We start from the raw sequence: 27,304 nt of genomic DNA, 5'->3' as shown, positions 1-27,304 counted from the left end.
GATAGATAGATAGACAAACAGACAGACAGACAGACAGATAGATAGACAGACAGACAGACAGATAAATAGATAGATAGATGATAGATAGATAGATGATAGATAGATGATAGATAGATAGATGATAGATAGATAGATAGACAAACAGACAGACAGACAGACAGATAGATAGACAGACAGATAGATAGATAGATAGATAGATGATAGATAGATGATAGATAGATAGATGATAGATAGATAGATAGACAGACAGACAGACAGACAGACAGACAGATAGATAGATAGATAGATAGATAGATAGACAGATAGGAACTTGAGTTCAAATCTTTCTTCAAATATTTCTTAGCTGTATAATCCTGGACAAGTCATTTAACCTCTGTCTACCTTAGTTTTCTCATGTGTAAAAAATGGAAATAATTATAGCACCTCAATTCCCTCAGGGTTATTGTGAAGACCAAATGAAATAATATTTGTAAAGCACTTCACAAATCTTAAAGTGCTATATAAAGGCTAGTCACATTGTTCGTATTACATATAGTCAGCCTTGTTGGAGGACATAGGATAGTGGTTTGATTTTTTTAAAAAAGAAGTTGCTAATCATGACTTGGAAGTGAATACCACTTCTACCACTTCCTCATGTACATAGTAAGATAATCCATACGTGAGGCAGATTTGGGGGAGAATCCTTGAGAACTGAGGGTTTTGCATATTTGGGTTTTTTAAAGAGTCACCTTCCGAGATGCAGGGAAGAGGAAGGTTATGTATGACTTTCTCAGTTCCTTCTCACTTTCTCTGACTCTTCAGGTCAGTTTTGGTGTAGTTTTTTTTAAGCTCTTGAGGCTCTCTCTGACCTTTATGAGGTCCCCTAAAATTAAAGGATCTGCTTCTTCCAGTCTTCAATAATCCCTTTGTACACAGTGTCCTTTTTTAAGTTTTTCTAGTCTGGCATCCTATCTGTTACTAGGTCCTTGATCCAATTACTTTCTCTGCATCTCTTTTCCCTTGTAAGAAGAACTTCCAGCTTGGACCCTCTTTCCCCAAAATGGGACCCTACTGGCAGCTCTATCTATTAGCATGGGCCTAGGAGAATAGTACCTGTCCACTGATATAACTGAAGGGATTGTGTAAACCAGCTAATGAGTCCCATCATTGTAAATCAGTCAACTCAACCTATCCACTATATTGTGCATTTTTATAGTGTGATTATCTGGCTGGTCCAGAGGATCTGGAACATTTACCAGCCTTACAGCTTTTATAACCCATCCTTTTGTAGAGACATGCAGAAGCCCCATTTCAGGCTGTTTCTGGCTGCATCTGCAAAACAAGAAGGCAGAAAAGTGATTTAAGGGGCTATCTTTGGCCCCTGGCTTCAGCATGTCCCTATGCCCTTTCCCTCTGTATTTATCTACATGGAATAATGACAAAAACTTGGGTTTGAAAACTTGGTGATTTGGAACTTAGGCAAATTCAACAACCACCTTTCTCTGGGTACTCTTTCCCTCTGCCTCCCATGCATGTGGGTGGACCAGTTGCAGTCCTGAAGGGAAGCTTGGCCTCTTATAGGAGTGAAGCACCTTTTCTCACCTTCTTTCCTTCTTTATACCAATGCTCCTAAGTTTATATGTAGCTCATGTCTAGAGTCTTTCCAAATGAAGAAAGTAGGAAAGTACTGAATGCACAATATGAGTCGGTATAATAATTTATTCACTGCATCCAAAAGAAATGCGAAACACAAAGAAAGGGAACTATTTTACCCCGTGTTCCAGAGGAAGAAAGTAAAAGAATTAAACTCTTTCCTTTTTAAATTGATGCAACTCCTTCCTGGAACCATTATCACTGATCTCAGTAATAAAGAAATTGGTCGGTCATTTCAAACTGCCTGAGTCCTTCAGCACTAAGCCAGCACGTCAGTTAGTCAGTCAAAAAGCATTTATTAATAACTTAGTATGTGCCAAGCACTGGGAAAACAAGGAAGAGAAAAAGCCAAAAACAGGGTTTCTGCCCACAAGGAATTCACATGGTACTGGAGAAGACAATATGCAAAAATTACACATACAAGAACATGGAAGACAATTCATAGATAAGACTGAAAATCTGCTTCTATGGAGGTGAGAAGCCTTAGCAGCTAAGACTCCAAAGGAACAAGACAGGTGGACTCAAGAGAAGGCTTTTTGCTTATTCCTAGTCTAGAGGTTCTGCCTTTTTGAAAAGAATTAAAGAAAATCTTGGGGATAAAAAGATTACAGCAGCATCCCATATTCCCTGGAAGATATAGCCAAGGATTCTATCTAAGCAAAAAGCTCAAGATTATGTGCCTAGCAGATCATCATCTGCTACAGATACTCCTTGTTCCTTTGGAGTCTTGGCTTAATGAGGTTTCTTATCTCCTTAGCAGGAGACTTTCCGTCCTCGTTGTCTTCCGTTTTCTTTTGTACAGAAAGCAAAAAATGTACCATTTTTTTGTACATTGGTTTCTTCATTAGCCATGTGATCCCCTTGAGGGGAAAAACCATGGTTTTTCTCTTTGTATTCTCAGTGCTTGGGACATATCAGATTCTCAGTAAATGCTTTTTGACTGACTGATATGCTGGTTTAGTGTTGAGTGTTTGGCTGACCAATATCTGGACAGGTGTTTGAAGTACTAAAACAGAGAAATCGCTAGGGAAGACTACACGTTTGACTAAGCAGCGTCCAACAGAAACTGAGAGACAAACAGCAGGTATGCCCTGACGTGCACTGACATCACTAGATGGTATCTGTAACCTTGCAGCATCAGAGGTATGAAGTTGCCCTTCTCTGAACATCCCCAGTCAGTGCTTTATTTGTCCTGGCTTGGGTAAATGCAAAGACCTGGGTCTGAGAATTTACACGAAATTGGTACTTGGGAAACTGATAGAAAAAGGGGCTTTACTATTATGTGGCACAGCACTGGCAAAAAAAAAAAAAAAGAAAGAAAGAAAAAACACACATACTATGTGGCAATATAGATAGAGTTTCATCCCCCTGGATGCAAGAAATTCACTCAGTATGAGAGGAAAGAAGATGTATCAGGGCAAGAAGACGCTCAAAGTTGGGGTTCAGAAATGAAAGTTACATACCCTAAAGCAGGCTTGGTGAAGAATAAGTAACTGATGCCAAATTGGTGGAGGTAGAGGGTGAGGATTCCTAATCAGACTCAGAGGTAGCTGAGAAGTTCTCAGTGTCACTTATCAATACCTGTATTCAGCAAGGCTCTTGTAGGGGGAATTCCTTCATTGGGATCAGAAACTGGGAGACAGTCTGAGTTGACTGTCTAAAGCAGCAGGATTGGGGGGTGGGGGAAAGGAGGGATGACTCCTGCAGATGGTCAGGAGTTCAATGCAATCTGAAGCTGTAAACATTAGCTGCCTGATACAAGGTTAACATCAGCCAGAAGGACGGAAAAGTACAGCCTTCTATTTCTTTGCCTACATATTATATGAGCATTGGGATCACTTGGCCTAAGTGACTCCATATTGGAGTTCTATCATTATACACGTAACATCAAACAACATAAAAATTACAACTATCACAGTCATACATGTTCCCCCGTCCCCATATATCGCATCCATACCCATTTCCTGCTATGTATGTTCCCTGAATGCACATGCTCCTATAAGTCTCTCCATGTGGACTCCATATATATGCATGTTCTTCTAACTGATCCTATTTTTATATCCATTCTTAAGCGAACAAATCCCAGTTTTGCAATGAAAATGTTGTATTGTGTTTCTTTTAGTATGCTATTTCATTAAGTTCTTTGCTTCTTATATTCAGATGACTATCAAAGTTAACCAAAAGCAGACTCACATAATATTTTGAACCTGGGGTAGCTGTATGTTGGGGAGCACATACCCCAAAGGGACATGTGGAGTTGCCCCCTACTGCTACACTTTCTTCTATATGTAAAATTATGTACCATGATCAGTATCATCATTTTTATTTCCTGGCAGGTGAAATTCCGTTGTTGGTATTTCACCAAGAGAACACTTTGAGTTCTCACTTATACTTGAAATTGGAAGGGAGTAGAAGAGGAGAGTTAACCTACCATGAAACAAAGACACTGAGGGAGGCAAATAATAAGCACCCTGTTAGCAGCTGTACCTGAGCTGTAAGTTAGAAAAAGGAAAAAAAAGGGGTTTAGAGAGTTTCACTGAGAAACCACGAGTACATTTCTGTGCCCATGTGGTATACCAAATATAGTGTGAGGGGTCATTGGTTAAAAATAATAGCTTATGTACCCGTGAAATCCAACAACTTTACATTGTGACAATTAATAATGCCTCAGCTAGCTATGATCACCCTAAAGGCAATCCTTGCTCACAAATGTGCCTGGAGGTGTAGATGAATCACAGATGAGAAAGGCAATACTTTGAAGCATCAGATTAAGACAGAGGAAACCAGGTGCCCATCAACTGGTGAATACTTGAATAAATTATGATATATGAATGTAATGGAATATTATCATGTCATAAAAATCATAAAAGCGATGATTTCATAAAAGTCTGGGAAGAATTCTGTGAAATGAACAGGATTAGGAGAATAATTTATACAGCCATAACACTGTAAAGGAAAATAGCTTTGAAAGATTTAAGAACAGTGAGAGATGCAACCATTTAGCAACCATTCCAGAAGACCAATGATGAAGCATGCCACTCACTTCCTGTTAGAGAGGTGAAGGACCTAAAGTACAAAGTGAGACAAGCATTTTTGGACACGGTAAATGGGTAAAAATGTATCTTTCCTTTTTTTTTGCTTCATTCTTCATATTTATTAAAAAGATAGTATTTTTCTTTTTTTTAAATTGAGGATGATTTGGAGGAGGGAGGAAGAAGCTAGTGAGAATGTTGCCAAAAAAGGGGAGAGAGAGAGAGACAAAAAGAGAGACAGAGACAGAGACAGATAGATACATAGAGAGAGAGAAAAAGAGAAAGAGAGAGAGAGAGAGAGAGAGAGAGAGAGAGCGCCACAGGGAGGGAGGGAAGGAGAAATGGAAGGAAAGAAGGAAGGAAAAAGAAAAAAGAAGGAAGGAAAGATGGAAGGAAGGAGGGAAGGAGAGAGACACTGAAGTATTTTCTAAATGCCCAGAAGAAGATAGAAAGATTTTCTGAAGGGAGCAAAAAAAAAAAAAAAAAGACATTTATGAGTTACTTCCTATTTACAGAGTATTGTGCTAAGCACTGGGAACAAAAATACAACTAAAAAAGAAATAGTCCTTGCCCCCAAGGAGCTTATAATCTAAAGAAACACAGTCAAGCAGGGCAGCTTTGAAAGGAACAAGTTGAATTTTGTATGTTATGTATACACGTACATATACACATACACATAACACACATACCTACATATTAAAAGCCAACTGTATGAAATAGAGATTCATAATTTCACATATAATTTTGTTTTTCTGTTCCACACATGTTTTATTATGGAGGATTAATTTTTTTGTGTTAAGTTCAGGATACAAAATACATTTTTAAAAAATAGATGATAGTGGCATGGGGAACAAGGACAAGAGGGCAAAAGCGCAGGATGTTGAAGACAGAACAGTGTGGAGAGGACTTTTATCACTTGAGCACTGGAGAGAGAGAAGTCTTGCTGACTGAAGCTGAAGGCATCTGGGGAACTGTGTTAGAGAACTAGGGCAGGAACAGGGGCAAGTGTCAAGCTCATAGACCAGGGACCCTGGGCAGCCTTCTTGAGAAGGACATTTTCCCTGCTTAGTTTGAGGAGCCAGTTCTATTTTAGCAAGCCCACTGGTGTCAATCAACCCTAGGGTCATGCTATCTTGAGTCCACTACAAATTCTTGTAACTAATGAGTAAGATTATAAAAAATAGAATGTTTAAAATAGAACTGGAGGTCTGAAGATGCCATTCAAATTTTTTTGCTTCTATTTGCTTTACTATATTGCTTTATAACCAGCAAGTAAAATGTAAGAATAGTATGTCACTGACTCTGAGCTGGTTCCTCCTGTATTGAACGTCAGCTTTCCATTGATTCTTTCTATCTGAAAAGGATGGAGCAGCTGGATCAAGATCCATCACCTTCCTCATCCCTCTTTCCTTTAACTGTAAGATCCTGACCCCCTTTAGAACCAGAGAGCTGTCCAATGGGCAGCAGACAAAGCTCAGTCTTAATGCTTTGCCCTTCCTCCCACAATTCCTCACCTTCCTACAAAATGTCACCGAGAGCCTTAAAATCGCCAGCAGTCATTGCAACAATCCCTCTACTTGTGATGGTGTCTGGGTGTCCAGCTCCACCCCTCTGCAGGTTGGTCCCCTATTATCTCTCAGGTGGAGAGATTTTGCAACCTTGCATCTATGCTCAGCCAGAGGACCTACCTCTGCTCAGGGGAAGTTGCCTCAGTCTGCTGGGAGGGCAAGAGGGAGTCTTGCTTCCTGTTGTTTCTCTAACTACTTAACTGCTTTGGTGGGGAGGGGTGGGGAATTTCCAACTGGAACCTCAAACAGGGTAGTGCCCCCAAGTAGCTCTGACTGATGATGGATCTTGATCATGTTCATCAGTGAATGTCCCTAGGATAGGGACTAGACATGAGATTTGATTGGTATAGGAAACTCTCAGGTAAGGAAATTCCATCTAGCAACGTAAGTTGACAGCTTAAAGAGTTCCCTACAGCAGAGAAGTCAAATGTGTGGCCCACTGTCTATATGTGGCCTCTCAAGTGTGACCTGAAGCAGATGAAAATGCAATTAAAAAATATTTAACAAAATACAATAAAATATAGATAACACATTTTAAAATTAAGTCAACATATAGCAGCAGGGATATTTATTTAGGGATTGTTTTTGTTTAGTCTTGTCTGACTCCTGTTAGCCCATGGACCATAACATACCAATACTGTCCATGGGGTTTTCTTGGCAAACCCCTGGAGTGGTCTTCCATTTCCTTCTCCTGTGGATTAAAGCAAACTCAAGTTAGGTGACTTGCCCAGGGTTATACAGTGGGTCTTCATCAGAGGCAGGATTTCAAAGCAGGCTTTTCTAGCTTAAAGACCAACTCTCTCTCCATTATGCTTTAATGCTTCTCCAACTTAGGTATAGGAAAGCAAAATGTTTTCATTCTTATTACTCTGCATCACTGCTTCCAGCTCAGAAACTGAGGGACATTCTCTAATTTGGAAAGATGTCCTTGTTTTCATACCTCTAATTGTTCTGTCTTTTTCTGGGAGTGGGGAGAGAGGAGGCAATCTGGGTTGGTGACTTGCCCAGAATCACACACTGTCTGAGATCAGATTTGAACTCAGGTCCTCCTGACTCCAGGATCAGTGCTTTAACCACTGCACCACCCAGCTGCCCCTCTGATTGTTGTTTCAAACACAAAACCAAAACAAACAATGAGGAGGAGTAAATTGTTCCACGAAAAGACTTTTCTTGATTTCTTTTCCCCTAAAAATTATTGGGGGCAGGGGGCTTGCAGGAATTATAATAGGAGAGAGAAGAGACAAATAATGTACCACTTCTTGAATCTATGGAAGGGAAGATATTTATTTAATTAGGTGCCAGTTTGATACTTTTTCATAAATCTTTTTTTTTGAGGGGACAGAGGCAAGCTAATTTTTTGTTTTAATGTGCTGGTGAGGATAGAGTAGGTTCTCTTTCACAAGAACAAAGTGATTTGGGGACAGAGGTAATAGCATTCCCAGTTAATGTTATTATCCCCCCATGCCCCCTATATCTCATTCTTTCCCCCTCCCCAACACCTCTTCTCCCATCAGCCTCCCCATTTCGCTCCCCTATCCTCACTACTTTTATACCCATGCCATTAGTAGTTAGAGCCAGTTCTGAGCATTTAGTGGACTGCAAGTTCAATACAAGTTAAATGTATTATGGCAGTCAAAAAAAGCTAATGTGCTCCGGAGGCAGCATGGTGTAGTGGATAAAGAACTATACTTAGAACTGTGAGGCACTGGGTTCAATCCTGCCTCTGACTAGCTGTGTGACCCGGGGTAGATCATTCTTCCTCATCTGTCAACTGAAGAAATTGAAGCCGATGACCTCTAAAGTCCCACCCAATCGATCATCCTCTGATCTCAGGGTGCCCTAAGAGAGATAGAATGTGCAAAATTAGACTTGGAAGATAATCCCAAGAGACTTAGCCATGCCACATTAAGAGAACTGTGTTCAGCATCATACATCAGGAAGGACAGGGATGAATTTCAGAACATTCAGAGGATGGCAACTAGGTTGGGGAAGGACCTTCCTATCATGCTGTAAGATGACCAGTTGGACAGAAGACTCAATTTAAGTGGAACATGATAATTATCTTCAGATATTTAAAGGACTGTTGTATGTAATAGGGCAGCTAGGTGCCTCCATAGAAAATAGAGTGCTGGGCTTGCAATCAGGAAGACTGATACTGATGAGTTCAAATCCAGCCTCAGACACTTATTAGCTATGTGGCCCTGGGCAAGTCACTTAATCCTGTTTGCCTCAGTTTCTTCATTTGTCAAATGAGCTGGAGAAGGAAATGACAAAAAACTCCAGTATCTTGGACAAGAAAATCCCAAATGGGGCCACAGAGGCGATGACCATGAAAACAAACGAAGAAAGGGCTAAACTTAAAGTAGAATGAGCTACCTTGGGGAGGTAGTGGTTTCCTTGTCCCTTGAAGTCTTCAAGCAAAGGTCTGTTCCTTGGAAATGCTGTAGGCAAGATTCTTGCTCCAGTGTGGGTTGGCCTAAGTAGAGGCCCTGTAACAGAGACCTGGCCTCTGGATTCTGCTGAGACTTGGAAAGCCCTTGATTTTGTCACATGGTTCTCCCTGATCCCCCTTAGCACCTACATACTAATTCTAAAAGAGAAAATTCTGATCTTTAGGCCCAGCAATTTGTCAAAAAACCTTTCTAAGTGTACCAAACTTCCTCCAGCTCAGCAATTGCAAGAGTAAAGGCAAAAGTTACTATATTAATTTAATGTGCTTTTTACTGAATCTAGAGGAAGGTATACTTGAACATTTTATGTGTTCCAGTTAAGGATCAAATAACAAAAAAGCCCTTGGTGCATAAAATACCCATGAATTCGAGCAGTAGTCACATTTTAAAATTCAAACATTGCTTCTCAATTTAAGAAAATGATTCAGTCATATCCTTTTTAAGATTGCAACATTTTTTTTTAAAAATCCACTCTTAAAAAAAGTCTCTGTGGTTTAAACATTTAAAGTGAGCAGGGAAATAATTCTTTATTGACCAATGGTTACTTAACTTCGATAGTAGAAAAGGAAATAGATTTCTCTCTGGGGTTACTGTTTTCACTTCCTCATGGGAAAAGGGTACATAGTGCAGAAAAACGGTGCAGTCAGGGCATTCATCTCAAGCAGCCATGGGTAACTGGGTAGAGAACGAGGGTCTCTCCATCTTTGTCATTGTAAGTATGAAATGAAATATTATTCATTTGTTTTTGTTTTTTTTGTCTTTTACTTGTTTTTGTTCTTTCTGGAAATGGAAAATAGCCAAGGGTCCTCCTCCTTCTCCCCACCCTCAACATGTTCACTAGGTCTCCTCCAATTTGCTTTATCGGTACATGTCTTTTAAAATACCATTTCCATCACTGACATTTTTTCATGGAAATTATATATTTGGGGAGAAGGGTAATTTTTGCCTATTTTGGAAAATGTCTTTAAGTCACTTCAGTAGTTAAATTAATGGACATTTCATGGTGGAAGAAAGCTACATTTCTTGCTAATGAATCCAGGTTCCAGGTTCTCATGCTTTTTCAAATAGTGTCTCTATGGCTATTCAGGATGTGTTTATAGTCTCTTAGAAAAAATAATGAGTAATTAAAATGCTCATGTGATCTTCCAAAAGTAGGATGGAATTTTCACTAAGGAGAATTTTATTTCTCATGTGAATTGCTACTAAAGTACTCAAAGTTCCTAGCTTCTTTACCCTCCCACTCTTCTCCTCATTTTTTTTGGCTTTACTTTGTCTGTTTTAAACAGAAGTAATTTCTGTTTAAAAACAGGTTTATAATAACCTAAAAATAAGTTTACGATAACCTAAGCCAAATAAATTAGCCAGGCTGAAAAATTTCTCTTACTTTCTGAATACATGAATAGTAATGGCTGGAATTTATATAGGCTTGCAAAGCATGTGAGAAGTGAGATTTGAACCTAAGTATTTCTGAATCTATGTCCAATACTCAAGCCACCATGTCAGCCTGCCAAAGGGAGGTTCTATAAACCATAGATTTGTCTATACCACTGGTTTTTTTTCATTTTTAAATAGGAAGCATTCTTTCTTGTCCTGTATAAAATATGAAAATGATCAACTATTCCCTTTAAATGAAATTCATGATACCAATTAATTACAAAAAAAAAGAAAGAAAAAAGATAGCTCTGGGCAAAAAAATGGAAGCTAGCATTTTTGGTTCTTCCTTTTGAATGCTTTGAAGTCAATTAGACAAAATAGAATTTCTAATGGATAAAAGCAGGTAAAACAGGTTTCCTGAGACCTTGGACCTGAACCTTTGAGTTCTTGGGGATACCGAGTAGCATTGACTATGAATTACTTTCATAGTAGCCGGGTTCCCCTTAAACACACTCCTCAAAGTGCTATCCATCCAAGTGAAAGACCTGAGACATAAGGTACAGTCACAGTGATGAATGTAAAAAAAATATAATAATTGACAACTTGGGAAAAAGAGAAGTAACTTTAAATACTTTTTTGAAATGTAGTCTTTTGACTTGTATGATCCATTAGTCTTTTATGTTTTTTTAATAGCCTTGACTGCTTAAAGGCAGAACAGAGCAAAGTAGATCTGTGGCAGCCCCAGCTGAGCGGGAGCAGCTGAGGGAACCTGAAACAAAGCCCCTTCCACCTCCCCCGGAGGCTGGGTCAGTTCTGACCTGACCCAGAAGAGCTTTTCATATTTTTATCCCAGGACTGGTCACCATTCCCTTTCCCACTGAGAACTCTGGGGACCATCCATGCTTTCTATATTTCCTCTTCAAAAAGGAAATATAATGTGTGGGAAAAGCATGTGGGACCTGGGGAGAGAAGATGAAACAGATTCTTCCTTTTCTCTCTTATTTTCTTCATGAGCTACTTGGGCCAGACCCCACTCCCTCTAATGTAAGAGCTACGCCTAGATAAGACAACAGCCACAGAGTGGCATCTTTAAAAAAAAAAGTAGCTCCATCTTAAAAGTTTTTATTTAAATATGTATCTAAAGGCAGAGCCTGGAAAAAAGGAAAGGGGATTTAGAAAAAAAAGAACGGTTATAAGGAAAGTTGGTTAAGCACAATTAAAATGACCATAGGTTATAAGTAAGGGTGACATAAGAGTAGAATAGGAAAGTAGGTAAGCAAAATGGATATCTTTGGTCGTTAAGGAGAAGAAAGAGAAAGATAGAAGGGGAAGGTGAACAAGGAGGCAAGAAGAAGGTAGAGATGACTTACCTTCATGTAGTGCTTTTGTCAGATTTCAGTCATGTCTGACTCTTCATGACCCCATTTGAGGTTTCCTTGGCAAAGATACTGGAGTGGTTTGCCATTTCCTTCTCCAGCTCATTTTACAGATGAAGAAACTGAGGCAAACAGGGTTGTGACTTGCCTAGGGTCACACAGCTAAATAAGTGTCTGAGGCCAGATTTAAACTCAGGGAGATGTATCTTCCTGACTCCAGACCTGGCACTCTATCTACTAGACCATCTATCTGTCCCTGTGTAGTGCTTTACAATTTACAAAATGCTTTGCATTTTATTTTTGCCCTCAGAACAGCCCGATGAAATAGGTGGCACAAGTTTGAGTCATCTTATTTCATAAATGGGAAAGGAAAGAAACAGGCATTAGGCTAAGCATTTTACAAATTTATCTCATTTGATCCTCAACTTCATGAGGTAGGTACTATTATTATCCCCATTTACAGCTGAAGAAACTGAGGCAGAGGTTAAGTGACTTGCCCATGGTCACACAACTTGTGTTTGAAATGGCATTTGAACCTGAGTCATATTTTCCCTACCCTAGGTCCTCTATCCATTGTACCATCAGCTAAGGAATTTAAGTCTAAAAGAGATCAAGGGGTTTGCCTAGGAATGTACTGTTTTAGTAATCTTGTTGGTACAGTTCTAGGGGAAAGCTTGTGCTACCTTAGCAGCCCCAGTCCCTGGGGTCTCTGGGAATCCTAATCTGTAGTTGACAGGTAATGGTCATAGGGGGAAATAAAATTCTTCATGGTAATACGGTAATGCGTGAGAAGACATTGTTTTACAAGATTCTCTGTTCTGTGCAGTTTGTGTGGCTGGGCTTAAATGCCTTCCTCTTTGTGTGGTACTACCGAGTTTATGATCTCCCGGCCAAGTATTTTTATACACGCAAGCTTCTTGGGGTAAGTGTAAAACTTTTCTGCATTCACAATTCCCATGCTATGGTCATTGTTCAATATCCCTTTTGATTTTTCCTTAACCATCTTCTTCCACTCTGGGAAACAAAATTTTGTAATATAGGGTTCTGAGAATTTTTTGTATGACAGACCCTTCCAGTAGTCTCATGAAGCCTTTGGATCCCTCTTCAACATAATGCTTTTAAATGCATAACAAAATACACAAGAATAAAAAATGAAACTCACTATATTTAAATTCAACTATCAAAAATTTTTTCTTGAGGATTCCAGATCAAGAATCCCTGCTTTAATACAAAATATAGGAGGTATAATAATTATATAGAATGTGGCACCTTGTATATTTTTTAAAAAATGAGCTTTAGCAGATATTACCTCTTGGAAAGACTTTTCTGTGTATTGAAAGTAACCTTTATATGACTTTGCAAATGGTAATCTTAGTTGTCTTAGAGTAATGATGAATTTGATGGTAATGTGAAAACAAGAATAATAAATCTTATTATATACAATTGACATGGTAATAGATCCTTTGGGGTCTTGGGCATGGCTGAGCCTCAGCAAAAGTGAGGTTGATGAGTTTGCCTTTAATACTTCCGTTAGTGTTGTCACTTTCCCTTTCAGTCTCTCCCTTTTCCCTTCTCTCACACACACAAAAAAATCTTACTTTCTAGGGTCTGCCCTTCCTGGGTCAGATCCACAAAATATCCACTTGTGTCCTCTCCTTTCTTTCCTAAGAACCAGGACTTCCCACTGTCATGTTCCATGGCTCTCTATAACCTTCCAAAGTTACTGTTGGTTAATGTGACAGATTAGCAATGGTAAATAAGGAAGTCAAGGTCTCTGACTCCTTCCCAGGAAACACAAGGGCAACTTAGCAGTGGTCTTCTATAGATACAGCCCTGTGTTTATTGTTGAATTCAAATCTCAGATCAGGGAGGAGGGAAGATCTTTGCCATGGAAAGCTGATGGAAGATATATTTTGGGGGAGGTGGGTTTGGGGAAACTCTTCAAAATTTCTGTAAGTGAATATATATATATATACATATATATATATTTTTCCCCTCTCTCCTCATGAAGACTTTGGGGAACTATCTAAATGACTCCACCCAAATAAGCAGGTTAAGATGGAGCTTAGGAACTGGGGAAAATATTCCTTTTATCTTGAAGAATGCATTTGTGAATTGTTGATAGAATTTCCTATTGAACAAAATAGTGGTTCAGAGAAGACTGTTACACTAAGGGACACCTTCTTTCTGGTCTTGCTTCTCCCTGCCCTCTCTCTCTCCCAGGTCTTGTGGCTCTTTCAGTGGTTACACTCATAGAACAGAATCCAGAAGACTGTGTAACTCCAAGGAAAGGTTGCTAGCCTAATTAGCAAGAACTGAGTTTGAGTTAGCCTAAACAAGCATAAGGCCTTTAAAAAGGTACTGCTTTATGCTGAAAAGACCAAGTCTGAACTAAATTTCCATAGGTTCAGGACCTTTGGGTCTACTCACTCTCAAAACTCAATATTTATGCTTTAAAAAGGAAAAGAAAAAACAGCTACTTCTAGAATTCACTCCATGCCCCTTGCATTCTAGCCTGCCCTGGCCTTAGCAAGAGCACCTGCTGCCTGCCTGAATTTCAACTGCATGCTGATCTTGCTGCCCGTCTGCCGAAACTTGCTCTCCTTCCTCAGAGGCTCTAGTGCGGTAAGACAAATCACAGCCATTGGTTGCGTCTGAGCTGCTCCTGTGCTAGGAAGGAATCCGCTGAATTCCTCACATTTTCAGATTCTCATATTTTAATGGCCCATTGCTCTTTCCTGGGAGCAAACCAAACAAGTGTCCTCAGTCAGTCGGTCAATGAGCAAAAACATAGTTCCTGCCTCAGGGGCCGACATTCTAAGGGGGAAACAATTATACCAGCTGGCTACGCATATAGATAGATATGCATATATATACATACATATATACTAATATGTGCATATATGAAAATGCATTGTATATATGTCTATGCAAATACATGTATATATCATGTAAATATTTATTTACATGAGTATACACACACACACATACATACGTGTGTGTTCATCCTTTGTTGCCGAAGAAGACCATGCCATCAGAGAAATAATGACATGACTTGCACTTGACTTTGTTTTGAGGGAGGGAGGGCTGTGCAGGTCACCAGCCTCACTTCTCCTCCAGAGCCATCTGAATCCAGTGACCAGATATCATCAGGATGACTGGAGATGACCCAGGATGAGGCAGTTGGGGTTAAGTGACTTGCCCAAGGTCACACAGCTAGTGAGTGTCAAGTGTCTGAGGTGAGATTTGAACTCAGGTCCTCCTGACTCCTGCACTGGTGCTCTATCCATTGCACCACCTAGTTGCCCCATATGCATACATACGTACCATACATACATACATACACACGTATATGTGTATGCATTTATTTTTTTTTCCTTGAATGTAGAAAGACTTGGAAAGGCCTGGCTTGTTTTTTGTAAGACCTATAGAATTTCTTGTTTTAACTTTTTCATCTTTATTAGGGTACAGTTCAGTTTCCATACTATAGGATGTAATAACTAGCTTTTCACACATTTTATGAATATTTTCATATTCTTATCTTAGTTTGGGTTGTTTTCTAGGCAGTTTTTATAAACTATGAAGTAGAAGAAGAAATAACTATGTTACTCATTTCCTTCGTCATCCACTCGCCCACCCTCAACTGCCCCCAAAAGGAAGAATGTTGAGGAATTTGAGATGTTTTTAGAAAATTTATGAAGTTTTTTCTGAATCTTGTTGTTATAAATTTCTTGGTTGTGATAAGTAATCCATTCATTTGCAAGTATGGCCTTTTAAACTCAGAATCATCCACTCCAGGCCCAGCACTTTGAACAAAGGAGGATCTTAATAATCCTTATTATATAACTGCATGTTATTTATGTATTAGTAATATCTGGAGTAAGTATCTACAAGGTTTCATCTCAACCTGAAGAAAAGTCATGGAATCACCATGGGTTGGTTGAAAGTTGACCTCATGAAGGGCCCAATAAAGGAAAAATCAACAGATTTTTCTTTTTTAATAACCTTGAGTTACTCTGTGTGTGTGTGTGTGTGTGTGTGTGTGTGTGTGTGTGTGTGTGTGTGTGTGTACTGGCAAACGCTTAATGACTCCTCTCCAAAAAAAAAAAAAAAAAAGCAAAAGACACACTTTTAAGTTTAATTGGATTACGAACATTTTTCTCTACCACTTTCTCAAATCCAAACCAGAGGAGTCAGACATGCAACTGTGGCCATTGAAATTCAACAAGAAGGTACACTGAGGCAATTCCTTGTGCAAGATAACATTTATTAACAGGGGTATGCTGCCTGCTAATGAGTGAGTCAATGGCTTGCCTCTCATAATGCCAGAGACCCCAAGAAGATGGATAAGCATCCCTTTTGTAGGTTTTGGGGAATACAGAACAAAGAACAGAACAGGGTACATAATATCACGAAACTGCTGAAGTGTTGGTTACAAAACTAAAACACATGGTGCCACGTAATTGGTTGAAAATTTGGTAGTGGGGGCTGGCAACGACCCACCTTCTCTCACCAGCCTAAGAAGTGCTCATTGTCTGAGGCCAGGTGCTAGGAAGCAGGCTAGACATTTGGACAGCAGACCAACATCCTTGAAGGATAGTTTGGCGATGCAAAGATATCAAGTCCTATTCCCTTATGTTCACTCACATCCCTGAAGGTCAGTTAAATTCCTTGAGGCAAGAGTAGATGAGCAGGATTGCCAATGAGAAGTGATGATGGGCTGGAGAGCTGGACTGCTACAATTAACCCATTACAGGCCTGCTGAATTTCTGAACTAAATTCAGAGACAAAAGAACCATAATTTAAGGAGTTTCAGAACAAAATCAGTTACAGGAAAAAAATCAATTACTTATAAATAGGAACAATTAGAAAATGGCACAGAACTGATCTTAATCTTCTCACAACCCATGGGCCTCATGTGATCCACAAGACTCCTGAATATGGTCAAAACAAGAATAAAATATAATTGGGAAATATTTAGCAAGCTAAGTTAAATGCAATAAAACACAGACTATATTACATTTTAAACTAAGTCAATATGTGCACCTGGCAAAGATCCTTATGTACGAGTTAGTGGCCACCTTTTCTATTTGAGCTTGACGCTACTGATCTAGACAGTCGATAAAACAGAAATCAAGCCTTAATTTGTAGATTTAATGATTTATGAGATAACTTTCACACTGAAAATCTAGCAATTGATTCTCCAAAACCCATTGGAGCACCTGCTCCAGCTCCTCTTTAAAGATCTGGTATTCCCCTTCCTGTAATATCTACCACCCGTTTCTCTCTCTTCTGATAATCCTTGCTAGAGGAAGTGAATAATGAAAAACAAGGTTTTCATCAGGGTAGTCTGTGAAGAAATCTCTATTACCCCATGGAACTAATTTGCAACCCCAGTGTATTGCAGTCAGGCTATTATCTCTAGTCAGCCATCTGTTTGTGATGTCAGGTATCTTGGTCCTCGTTGTAAACAAGAGTTAGGGAGGGAGGGAGAAACACAGGGAGAGGAGGAGAGACTGGGACAGAGACAGAAATAGCAGGGGAGATCTGAGCCTATGACTTCATTGCTATAGGGAATTCCCAAATAAGGAAACTCTCTATCAATATAGGGTGGCATCTTTCCAGTAAGAGAGTTGTCTAGTGCACGGAGAATCACCGTGTGTCCGGGATCACACAGCCAGTATGTTTTAGAGGCTGCATTTGAACTCAGGTCTTCTTGGCTTTGAGGCTGCCTCTATATCGACTGTGGCATTAATAGGATCATGGTGTCATGGAATGAACATTAGCCTAGGAGTTAGAACTCTATTTTAGGTGTGGTTCTGCTGATAAGTAGATGTGTGACCTTGGCAAAGTAATATAACCTGTCTGAGCCTCAGTGTCCCCATTTGTAAGATAGGGTAACAATAATTGCAGTAAATAAAGGAGGCTGGACTACTGGATCACTCTAAGGTCCTTCTCATTTCTAAGATCCTATAATTGGGGGCTCAAAGGCAGCCTCACCACAGGATAAGGAGGGGCAGTGCTCTGGGCATTTTGTTTTGGGGCAGTGTGGAAGAGGGGGAAGTGGAGGCCAGTTGCTCTGACTCATTAGGGGAAGTAGATCTGAACTCAAAATTTCTGACTTTTCATTTAGTGATCTCCCTAGTACACCAGGCAGAAATGGTTCTGATATAGAGCCCTGCTATGAGCAGCATGAAGAAACAATTAATGGACAGGGAAGCCAATATGTATTTCCCCCATTAAACTATGAACTCTGAGAAAAGACTGTTTTTAGGCCTTTTTTTTGTTTCCTTAGAACTTAGCACAGGGTATGGCACATAGTAGGTGCTTAATAAATGCCTGTTGAGTGATTGACTTACAAAAAATACTTCTACTACCTCTTTAGCGATGGAGGGCAAGAAGCTATGTCCCAGAAGACCTCATGCCTTTCTTTGGACTTCTTCGGATATATTCTTTGGATTTTAGTATCCAATAGTACCAAATAGGGGACAGAGAATGCATGAGTGCCAGGCCAGTTACTCTGATTTATTAGTGACTATTGTTTTTTTTTCCTTTTTTATAAATCCACTGTATTATCTATTTACCAGTTTATTTTTCAACATCTTTGGCCCATATAGAACCAGGTGAGATAATATTTGGGAAGTACTTAGCGTAGTGACTGGCACATAGTAGGAGCTATATAAATGATATTTATTATCGATGATACTGTTGTTATGGACTGCCCTTACGTAACCGAAGGCTTCAGAAAGTCTCCGATTTTATCACTGTGTATCCTCCATCCACCAATGCACATCGAACCCCTTCCACTGAGTGTCTCCGGGTAAAGAAATAATCTAGTGACCAACCTTTGGTTAACAAGGTTATCCATACTCAGTATTATTGGTTTTAGAGGCACTGTTTTCCAGGCCCATCTTCAAAGACTTTTCCACTTTGTAGGATCTTCTCGGGTTTCTGTTCCACTTCTATAACCCTCAGAAAACCCAGGGTCATCTCCTTTTTCAAGAGTTTACCAGAGTAGGATTTCAATTGGAATTTTCCATCTATGCCACTTAAATGTCCAAACACATCATTTAGTATTTTAAACCAGTCCTGGAAAGCATCCCTCTGATGATTTTCAACACCATTTGTGATTTAAATTCCCTGCCAAACTTGGCTGTTGTTTTTTAATGAAAGACTGTTAGTTCATTTTTGTGGAAAGCCCAAAGACCCTAAAACCTATAAATTTTCTTTGATGGATGGTGTATATTTCTGTGTTATGAACTGCTTGTTTGAGTTGGGTTTTTCATGACTAACTTTTGAGATGTCAAGAGTTAGGGACCATCATGAGTAATTCAAATTTTGTTTATTCTATGTTCTATGTAATGGGCATCTAACAACCCTTGGATGGTGCATTACACTTAGAACTGCTGTGTTCACTCAAGTGTTGTATTTATGTAAATATAGGAGCACAGCACCCAAAATATAGGATAGCAAAACATTTTTTATTGTGGACATAATGTATATTTTTTCTTTACAAAGTGCTGTATTGTGAGTCTTATTAATTTTATATTGAAAATACTACATGGCTAATGAATGGTAGTATAAATATTTTAATGAACTCTATTAATTTTTCAATTCAAAACTGTTGAGCATTAAATTATCAATATCCCTTGAAATATATCCAGAGATCATTAAATAAATAGAAAAGTCATTTGGTTCTCATTCTTCTCTATGTGGATATTTTAGCCTATGCATTATATATCTTAAATTGATTCCAGTCTCATAACTTTGATCATGAAAAACATAAGGCATATAATTAATTTGTGCCAAATTATAATTTCATGCAAATAAACCATCTGTGCCCAGGAAAAATGATGAGGATGATGATATTTGCCAATGATGATGGCAGTAGTGTGGGTAAGACAATAGAAATACTACAGATCCATGATGTAACATAATTACTTATCTTTAAATTCAGCAAGGAGATAGCAACATTCTTAAAAGCTCTTCAGGTAGCTAAGAAATTGGTCTGAAGATAGAAGAGGAAAAAGTGTGGTAGCTGTTGCCTAGGAAACAATAGATAGATAGATAGATAGATAGATAGATAGATAGATAGATAGATAGATAGATAGATAGATATACATCTCTCTCTTTCTATATATATATATATATATATATATATATATATATATATATATATATATATATATACATACACATATATGTGCCTATGTATATATGTATGATGTTAACACATGGAGATGTCATTGTATATTATATTCATATCTGCAAATTTATTTATATGTTTTATGTATGCATACATGTAGTGTTAGAGAAAGTATTTACTTGCTTTTTTACCAGACCTACTATGGTTTCATCTATATGGAAACTCCTGGTGAGGAAATTCCCTCTACCATAGCATATCAGCAACTGCTGTACAATTTACAGCCTTAGAAAGTTGCCCAGGGACATTAAAGGGTTATATGAATTGGCCAGGATTATACAACCAGTTGACTTAGGAGTAGGACTAGAACCCAGGACTTCTTGATTCTGAAGCTGCCTCTCTATCTGCTATAGTGCACTACCTTTCCTATCTTTTGATCACGTCTACATAAAATATTCAATTCCATTCAACAACCTATAATGACATAAATAGCACAATCTCAGCCTTGAGGAACTTGCATTCTACTGGATGGAACCAGAGAAGGAAGGAAGTGATTGTGCTGTGTATGCAAGTGTACATGCAGGAATCATGGGATAATAAAAATAGCTTGCAATTATATATTGCTTTAAGGTTTGCAAAGCACTTGACATGCTTTCTTTTTATTTCTTCCCAACTGTTCAAAGTAAATCCTATTTCCCCATTTTACAGATGAAGAAACAGAAGTTTAGTGACATGTCCAGGGTCACACAGCTAGTAAATATGTGAGGCAGGAGTCCTTCTGACTCCAAGTCCAATGCTCTATGCACTGTGACAGTCTAGTTGCTAAGAGATCCAAGGAGAGGTCCAGATGAGATGCTCTAAAACATTTTTGGAGGGAGAGATCCCTTTCAGCTGGGAAGAGGAGGGATGACTGCAGAAGCAGTAGCCCAAGAGCTGTAACTTGAAGGAAGGTAAGGAGGATAAAGGAATAAGTATTTATTAAGCACCTACTATGTGTCAGGCACTGTGCCCATGTTTTACAGATATGATCTCTGAAAGACAAGGTTGAGGCGTCCATGGGATACAGCTTGTGAAAAAAATATATAGAGGTAGGGCATAGCTTTTCAAGGTCAGGGAAGAGTTAGCAAATAGTTTTGGCTAGAATATAGCCTGTATGAAGAGGAGTCATATGAAAGGAACTTAGAATTGTAGGTTGGTGGTCGATTGTGAAGGGCCTGGGTTAACAAGACTGTGCTTCATCCTAACAGTGATATGGAGTCACCACCCTCCAACCTCCTTACCCCCTCTACCTATTGAAAGCTTTAGACTGGATAATGATACTATTTGCTTTTTCCTTGGCAAGATTTTTTTTGTCTCAAATTGTTTTCTTTAGTTTTCTTTCATTTAAATTTATTTATTTAAGTTTTCAACATTCATTTCCACAAAATTTTGGGTTTCAAATTTTCTCCCCATTTCTCCCCTCCCCTCGCCCCAAAATGCTGAGCATTCTAATTACCCCTTTCACCAATCTGCCCTCCCTTCTAAAATCCCTCCCTTCCCTTCTTCCCATCTTCTCTTTTGTCCTGTAGGGCAAGATAACTTTCTATATCCCATTACTTGTATTTCTTATTTCCTAGTTGCAAGAACAATACTCAACAGTTGTTCCTAAAACTTTGAGTTCTCACTTCTCTTCATCCCTCCCTCCCCACCCATCCCCTTTGGGAAGGCAAGCAATTCAATATAGGCCATATCTGTGAAGTTTTGCAAATGACTTCCATAATAGTCATGTTGTGTAAGACTAACCATATTTCCCTCCATCCTATCCTGCCCCCTATTTCTTCTCTTCTCTCTTTTGATCCTATTCCTCCGCAAGAGTGTTGGCTTCTAATTGCTCACTCCTCCCACTGACCTCCCTTCCATCATCCCCCACACCCTGCTTATCCCCTTCTCCCCCACTTTCCTGTATTGTAAGATAGATTTTCATACCAAAATGAGTGTGAATTTTATTCCTTCCTTTAGTTGAATGTGATGAGAGTAAGCTTCATGTTTTCTCTCGCACCTCTGCCCTTTTTCCCTCCACTGAAAAGTCTTTTACTTGTCTCTTTTATGAGAGATAATTTGCCCCATTCCATTTCTCCCTTTCTCCTCCCAATATATTTCTCTCTCACTGCTTGATTTCATTTTTTTAAGATATGATCCCATCCTCTTCAATTCACTCTGTCTCTATGTGTGTGTGTGTGTGCATGTGTGCGTGTGTAATCCCACCCAGTACCCAGATACTGAAAAGTTTCAAGAGTTACAAATATTGTCTTTCCATGTAGGAATGTAAACAGTTCAACTTTAGTAAGTCCCTTATGACTTCTCTTTGCTGTTCACCTTTTCATGCTTCTCTTGATTCTTGTGTTTGAAAGTCAAATTTTCTTTTCAGCTCTGGTCTTTTCATCAAGAATGCTTGAAAGTCCTCTATTTCATTTAAAGACCATTATTTCCCCTGAAGTATTATATTCAGTTTTGCTGGGTAGGTGATTCTTGGTTTTAGTCCTAGTTCTTTTGACTTCTGGAATATCATATTCCACACCCTTCGATCCCTTAATGTAGAAGCTGCTAGATCTTGTGTTATCCTGATTGTATTTCCACAGTACTTGAATTGTTTCTTTCCAGCTGCTTATAATATTTTCTCCTTGACCTGGGAACTCTGGAATTTGGCCACAGTCTTCCTAGAAGTTTCTCTTTTTGGATCTCTTTCAGGAGTTGATCAGTGGATTCTTTCAAAATTTATTTTGCCCCCTGGTTCTAGAATCTCAGGGCAGTTTTCCTTGATAATTTCATGAAGGATGATGTCTAGGCTCTTTTTTTGATCATGGCTTTCAGGTAGTCCCATAATTTTGAAATTGTCTCTCCTGGATCTATTTTCCAGGTCAGTTGTTTTTCCAGTGAGATATTTCGCATTACCTTCCATTTTTTCATTCTTTTGGTTTTGTTTTGTGATTTCTTGCTTTCTCATAAAGTCATTAGCCTCCATCTGTTCCATTCTAATTTTTAAGAACTATTTTCTTCAGTGAGCTTTTGGACATCCTTTTCCATTTGGCTAATTCTGCTTTTTAAAGCATTCTTCTCCTCATTGGGTTTTTGAACCTCTTTTGCCAATTGAGTTAGCCTACTTTTCAAGGTGTTATTTTCTTCAGCATTTTTTTGGGTCTCCTTTAGCAAGGTGTTGACCTGCTTTTCATGCTTTTCTTGCATCTCTCTCATTTCTCTTCCCAGTTTTTCCTCCACCTCTCTTACTTGATTTTCAAAATCCTTTTTGAGCTCTTCCATGGCCTGAGCCCATTGAATATTTATTTTGGATGTTTGGGGTACAGAAGCCTTGACTTTTATGTCTTTCCCTGATGGTAGGCATTGTTCTTCCTCATCTGAAAGAATGAGAGAAGATATCTGTTCACCAAGAAAGTAACCTTCTATAGTCTTATTTTTTTTTCCCTTTTTTGGGCATTTTCCCAATCAGTTACTTGACTTTTGGGTCCTTTGACAAGAGTAGGGTATAGTCTGGGAGTCTTTAAGATCTCAGTTCCTCCAAGGTGGCACAATCAGGCCTGTACACTGGTCTGGGAGCAGAAAAGGATTTTTGCACCTAGAATCTTAGCAGTTTCCTCTCCACAGCCACCTGCCTTCTAGTTCTGCCAGCTCCCTCAGGGCCACTACACCGGGCTGAGGTAATATTCAGCTCTTTAGTGCCCCCAGGGGTTTTTATGATCCAACAATGGATGCAGGCTGCTGTAAGGGCTGCGGGAACTGCTGCCACCTGCCGATGTGGCCTCTGTGGGCTGCTGCCTAAGGCCGGAGCTATGGGAAGGCCCTTCTCCTTTCTCGGTCAGCTGAGAAAACATCTTCATTGACCTTTGGCACCTGTGGGTTGAGGGATCTGCAAACCTGCTGCTGCTGGGACTGGTGATTCCCCAACTGGAGATTTCATCCCCGAGGGCTGTTCAAGAGCTGCATAGCCAAGGCTAGGCTGAGCTCCACATCTGCGACCAGTGCAACCCACGTTTCCTGTGGGCCTTTCAGATCACCCTGGGCTGGAAATCTCCTCCACTATGTTGTTCTCCACTTCTGCTGCTCCAAAATTTGTTGAGAGTCCCTCTCTACAGGTATTTTATTGTCTGTGTAGGGAGAGCCTGCGTTTGTGTCTTTCTGGTCTGCCATCTTGGCTCCACCCCCCATTTTCTTTATTTTTACAAACATGCATTATCTCTCTATCTATATGTATCCTCTCTAATTGAACAGCAGTAATAAAAACTCATAACAAACATGCATTTTCTAGGAAAACAAATTTCCACGTTGTCCATGTCCCAACATCTTTGTCTCATTCTAGATTTTAAGATCATTGCCTCATTGGTAGGAGGTGGGTGCCGTGATTCATCTTCAGGCCTCTGAGCTCGTGGTTTATCATTGCATTAGGCTGAATTCTGAAGTCTTTCCGAATTGTTTTTCTCTATTATGTTGTCACTGTGTAAATTGTTCTCCTATCTGTGCTCACTCTACTGCATCAATTTATAGAGGTCTTCCCAGTTTCTTCTAAAACTGTCCTTTTATCATTATTTGTAGCATTGTGGTGTACTATAGTTTGGTTAATCAAGTACCTCTTGGTTAAGTAAGATACCTCTTAGTTTCCAATTTGGGACTACTGAAATAGCTTAGATAGTTTGAATGATGGCAGTGTGGATGGAGGGAAGGATTCAAACTTAAGAGATGTTGGGAGAAGAAAACAATTGACAGAACTTGGCACCCTGAGGGAATAAGTGGAACTCTAAAGTGACTCTTAAATTTTGAATATAAATGACTGAGAAGATGGTGGACCATCAATAGGAAGGGAGAACATTTTGAAGAGGGATCATTTTGAGAAAACCATGAATTCAATTGGGGACATACTGAGTTTGAGATTACCATGTCCTGTGTGAGTCAAGAGAAGGGATAAAGATGGTCACCATGAGTGATGACTTGGGTCCTCACAGACAGAACATCTCCTGCTGGGCCTCTGGTGCTATGCTGTTGAATTGAGTGAAATCATTGAAGTGTTATCTTACATCACACCTAAATCTGCTTCTTTCCTAATTCTGCCCTTTGGGGCCAAATAGAACAAGCTGAATCTCCCTTTCATATGACACTTCTAAACATAGTTATCACACCCTTCTCTCCTCCCTCCACCCCCTAGTCACTTCTTCAGATTAAATACTCTTGTAGCCCTAGATCATAGCCTCCAATCCTTTCAACACACTGGTAGGACTGCTCTAGATATCCTCCAGTTTGTCAAGTTCCTTGCTCATATGTGGTATCTAGAGCTGGACACTTCACCACTCACAATGTGGCCTGAGCTTTTCATAGCTGTTTTTGCCTGTCTTGATATACTATTGATCCAAAGTAAGCTTACTCCACTCTAAAAACTCCAGGTTGTTTTTTTTTCATACAGATCTGTCTAGCCACATCTTAGAAGCAGTTGGTAGCACAGTGAATAACATGCTGGGCCTAGAAGCAGAAAGACCTAAGCTCAAATCCAGCCTAAGATACTTACTAGCTATGTGACTCTGAGAGAATCCCTTAACATCTGTCTGCCTCAGTTTCCTCAATTGTAAAATAGGGATAATGATAGCACTTACTTCCCAGGGTTGTTGTGAGGATCAAATGACATAATATTTGCAAAGTGTATAGCTTGATGAACAATACCAAGCAGGCCCTTAATCAATGCTTTTTTTTTTCCTTCCACATTTTTCCCAACCATCCTTCCCATCCCACGTGCTCCAGGCTCCCTTCTTTCTTATAGAAGGCTGTAGCATAATGGCTAGAAAAGGAGATCAGAAACAGAAAAGTGATGGTATAACAGAGAGATAGCTCCCTTATCCTATGGTGTAGCTTCCTGGCCTGGACTACACTTGGGCAGCTTCTCCTCATTTTTCTTGGTTCTAGAGAGCTGAATAATTTTGTTTCTGGTGGTGGGTTTCACAAATTCTGGTCTACTCATGTCCCTTCTTGAAAGATTTTCTAGTCTTTAGGGTGTCCACATAGATGAAAAAGGCAACATAGAAGCAACAACTCCATTTATCATTTGTGTTTATACATTACTCAGGGCCATAGTAACAGAACAATGAGTGTAAAGGTCCTTAAATCCCAATGGAAATTTTAATAAGAGATTAAAAGTAATCCTCCAATTGTGGGTACCTAGTCACAGACAGTGAAGAAGTATCTGGGCTCCTCAGTAGTTAAATTTATCATAAAAATTTTTTTAAGTCAAATGTCAATTCAATTACATACAATATGAAAAATTTAAAATATTAGTATGAAATATTCAGAATCACGTTTTTCATCTCAGCCAGTGAATAGATAGATTGATTTCCTAACCCAAATCTTGACATTTCTATATCATTGCTTGCAACCTCTGTTGATTTTTTATTTCTTGATTTTAGTGTTGTTCGACACGTATACGGAGACAATTGGACAGGAACCTGACCTTTCATAAAATGGTGGCATGGATGATTGCCCTTCATACTGGTGAGATTTGTGAGAACCTTTGAACTTTAGGCTTTATGAAAATAGGGGAACAGGGGCTTTCCACATTCTTAAAAATATATGGTTGGTCTCTTAGTTGGGGAGATCTTCATGGGTTATGTCAGATCTAAGGGGATTATCCATAGTGTTCCTTTCTTTAAAATATTCAACATACTTCCTGCTATTCTATCATCACATTTCCATTCTTTTAGCTTTTGAAAGAGTGAATGTGTCCCTGGGAAAGGCCTAATCTTAGGCCCCCAAAGCCCTGTTTGACTCACCAAGGAAGATGAAAGAGTAGGGGACGTAGTTAATTGCTTTCAGAAATCAAGCACTGATAGAGCTAGAAGGATCCATTGAGTTCATAGGATCATAGAATCATACGTAGATTTAGAGACAGAATGAAAATCAGAGACCATTGAATCGAATTCCTTAGCCACATTTCTCCATTTTGTGGGTGAGAAAACCAGGACCAGAGTTTAGCTGACCTGTCCAAGGTCACATCATTAGTAAGATGAGCCTGCACTAGACTATCTTCTTACTCACACTCTCCTAGTGCCTTTCTCTTATGCCAAGCTGCCTCTCTGTGAAGGATCTCTAGAGATCCTCCTCCCGCCCCCCCAATCCAACACTCTCCATACGATGGTGTAGTCAAGGGTTACTTCTTGAGTATCTTTCTTAACAGGAAATTTCAAAATATTCACTTGGTTGTTTTGGGGTTTTGTTTATTTTTTTATATTTTTCTCTTTTCTTCTGATCTCCTCAGCAATCCATACCATTGCCCATCTCTTTAATGTGGAGTGGTTGGTGAATGCAAAGTCCAAAATTCACTCTGATAATTATTCAATTGCCCTTTCTGCCTTTGAAGACAACCCATCTCTTGGTCAAACTTATATTAATTTTGTTTCAGAGTCATATAAGGTAAGTGTCCTTCTTCCTTTACCAATGCTCACTAGCCTAGTTGATTGGGACTGAGTAGTGGGTCCCAGAATATGTAGCACTCTGGCCAGAAAAAAAAAGAGTCTCATTGTTTCTTACCTACAGAGCAAGAGGGGAATGTGGTAAAGACTGAGAGGAATGGGAGACCTTTGTAGGTTGAGTGGCTTCTGGTGGGGAGTGTGTATGGGTAGTGTTGGGAGGGGGAGAAAAAGGGGTACCTTTCTGTGGTCAGAGGAGGCAATTTCCCATGTGGTTGTACCCATGCACTGTT

The 27,304-nt window shown here is 39.3% G+C and overlaps 1 protein-coding gene across 2 annotated transcripts in view; it reads left to right on the top strand.

Moving 5' to 3' along the window:
* CYBB (cytochrome b-245 beta chain) overlaps positions 1 to 27,304 on the top strand; it is a 73,462-nt gene that overhangs the window by 9,951 nt on the left and 36,207 nt on the right. The window contains exons 1-5 of one of the 2 annotated variants that reach the window (XM_072615182.1): positions 9,196 to 9,394; positions 12,259 to 12,354; positions 13,947 to 14,057; positions 26,013 to 26,097; positions 26,861 to 27,015. In XM_072615182.1, coding sequence (XP_072471283.1) covers positions 9,350 to 9,394; positions 12,259 to 12,354; positions 13,947 to 14,057; positions 26,013 to 26,097; positions 26,861 to 27,015 — 492 coding nt within the window. In that variant the 5' untranslated portion in view covers positions 9,196 to 9,349. Of the gene's footprint in view, positions 1 to 9,195; positions 9,395 to 12,258; positions 12,355 to 13,946; positions 14,058 to 26,012; positions 26,098 to 26,860; positions 27,016 to 27,304 lie in introns of those variants that run through there. The other variant, XM_072615184.1, reaches the window with a different exon arrangement.

The sequence above is a fragment of the Notamacropus eugenii genome, chromosome 5 (genome assembly GCF_028372415.1).
Source record: "Notamacropus eugenii isolate mMacEug1 chromosome 5, mMacEug1.pri_v2, whole genome shotgun sequence".
In the NCBI taxonomy this organism is placed as follows: Eukaryota; Metazoa; Chordata; class Mammalia; order Diprotodontia; family Macropodidae; genus Notamacropus; species Notamacropus eugenii.
This window is presented reverse-complemented; position numbering and strand designations above follow the sequence as displayed.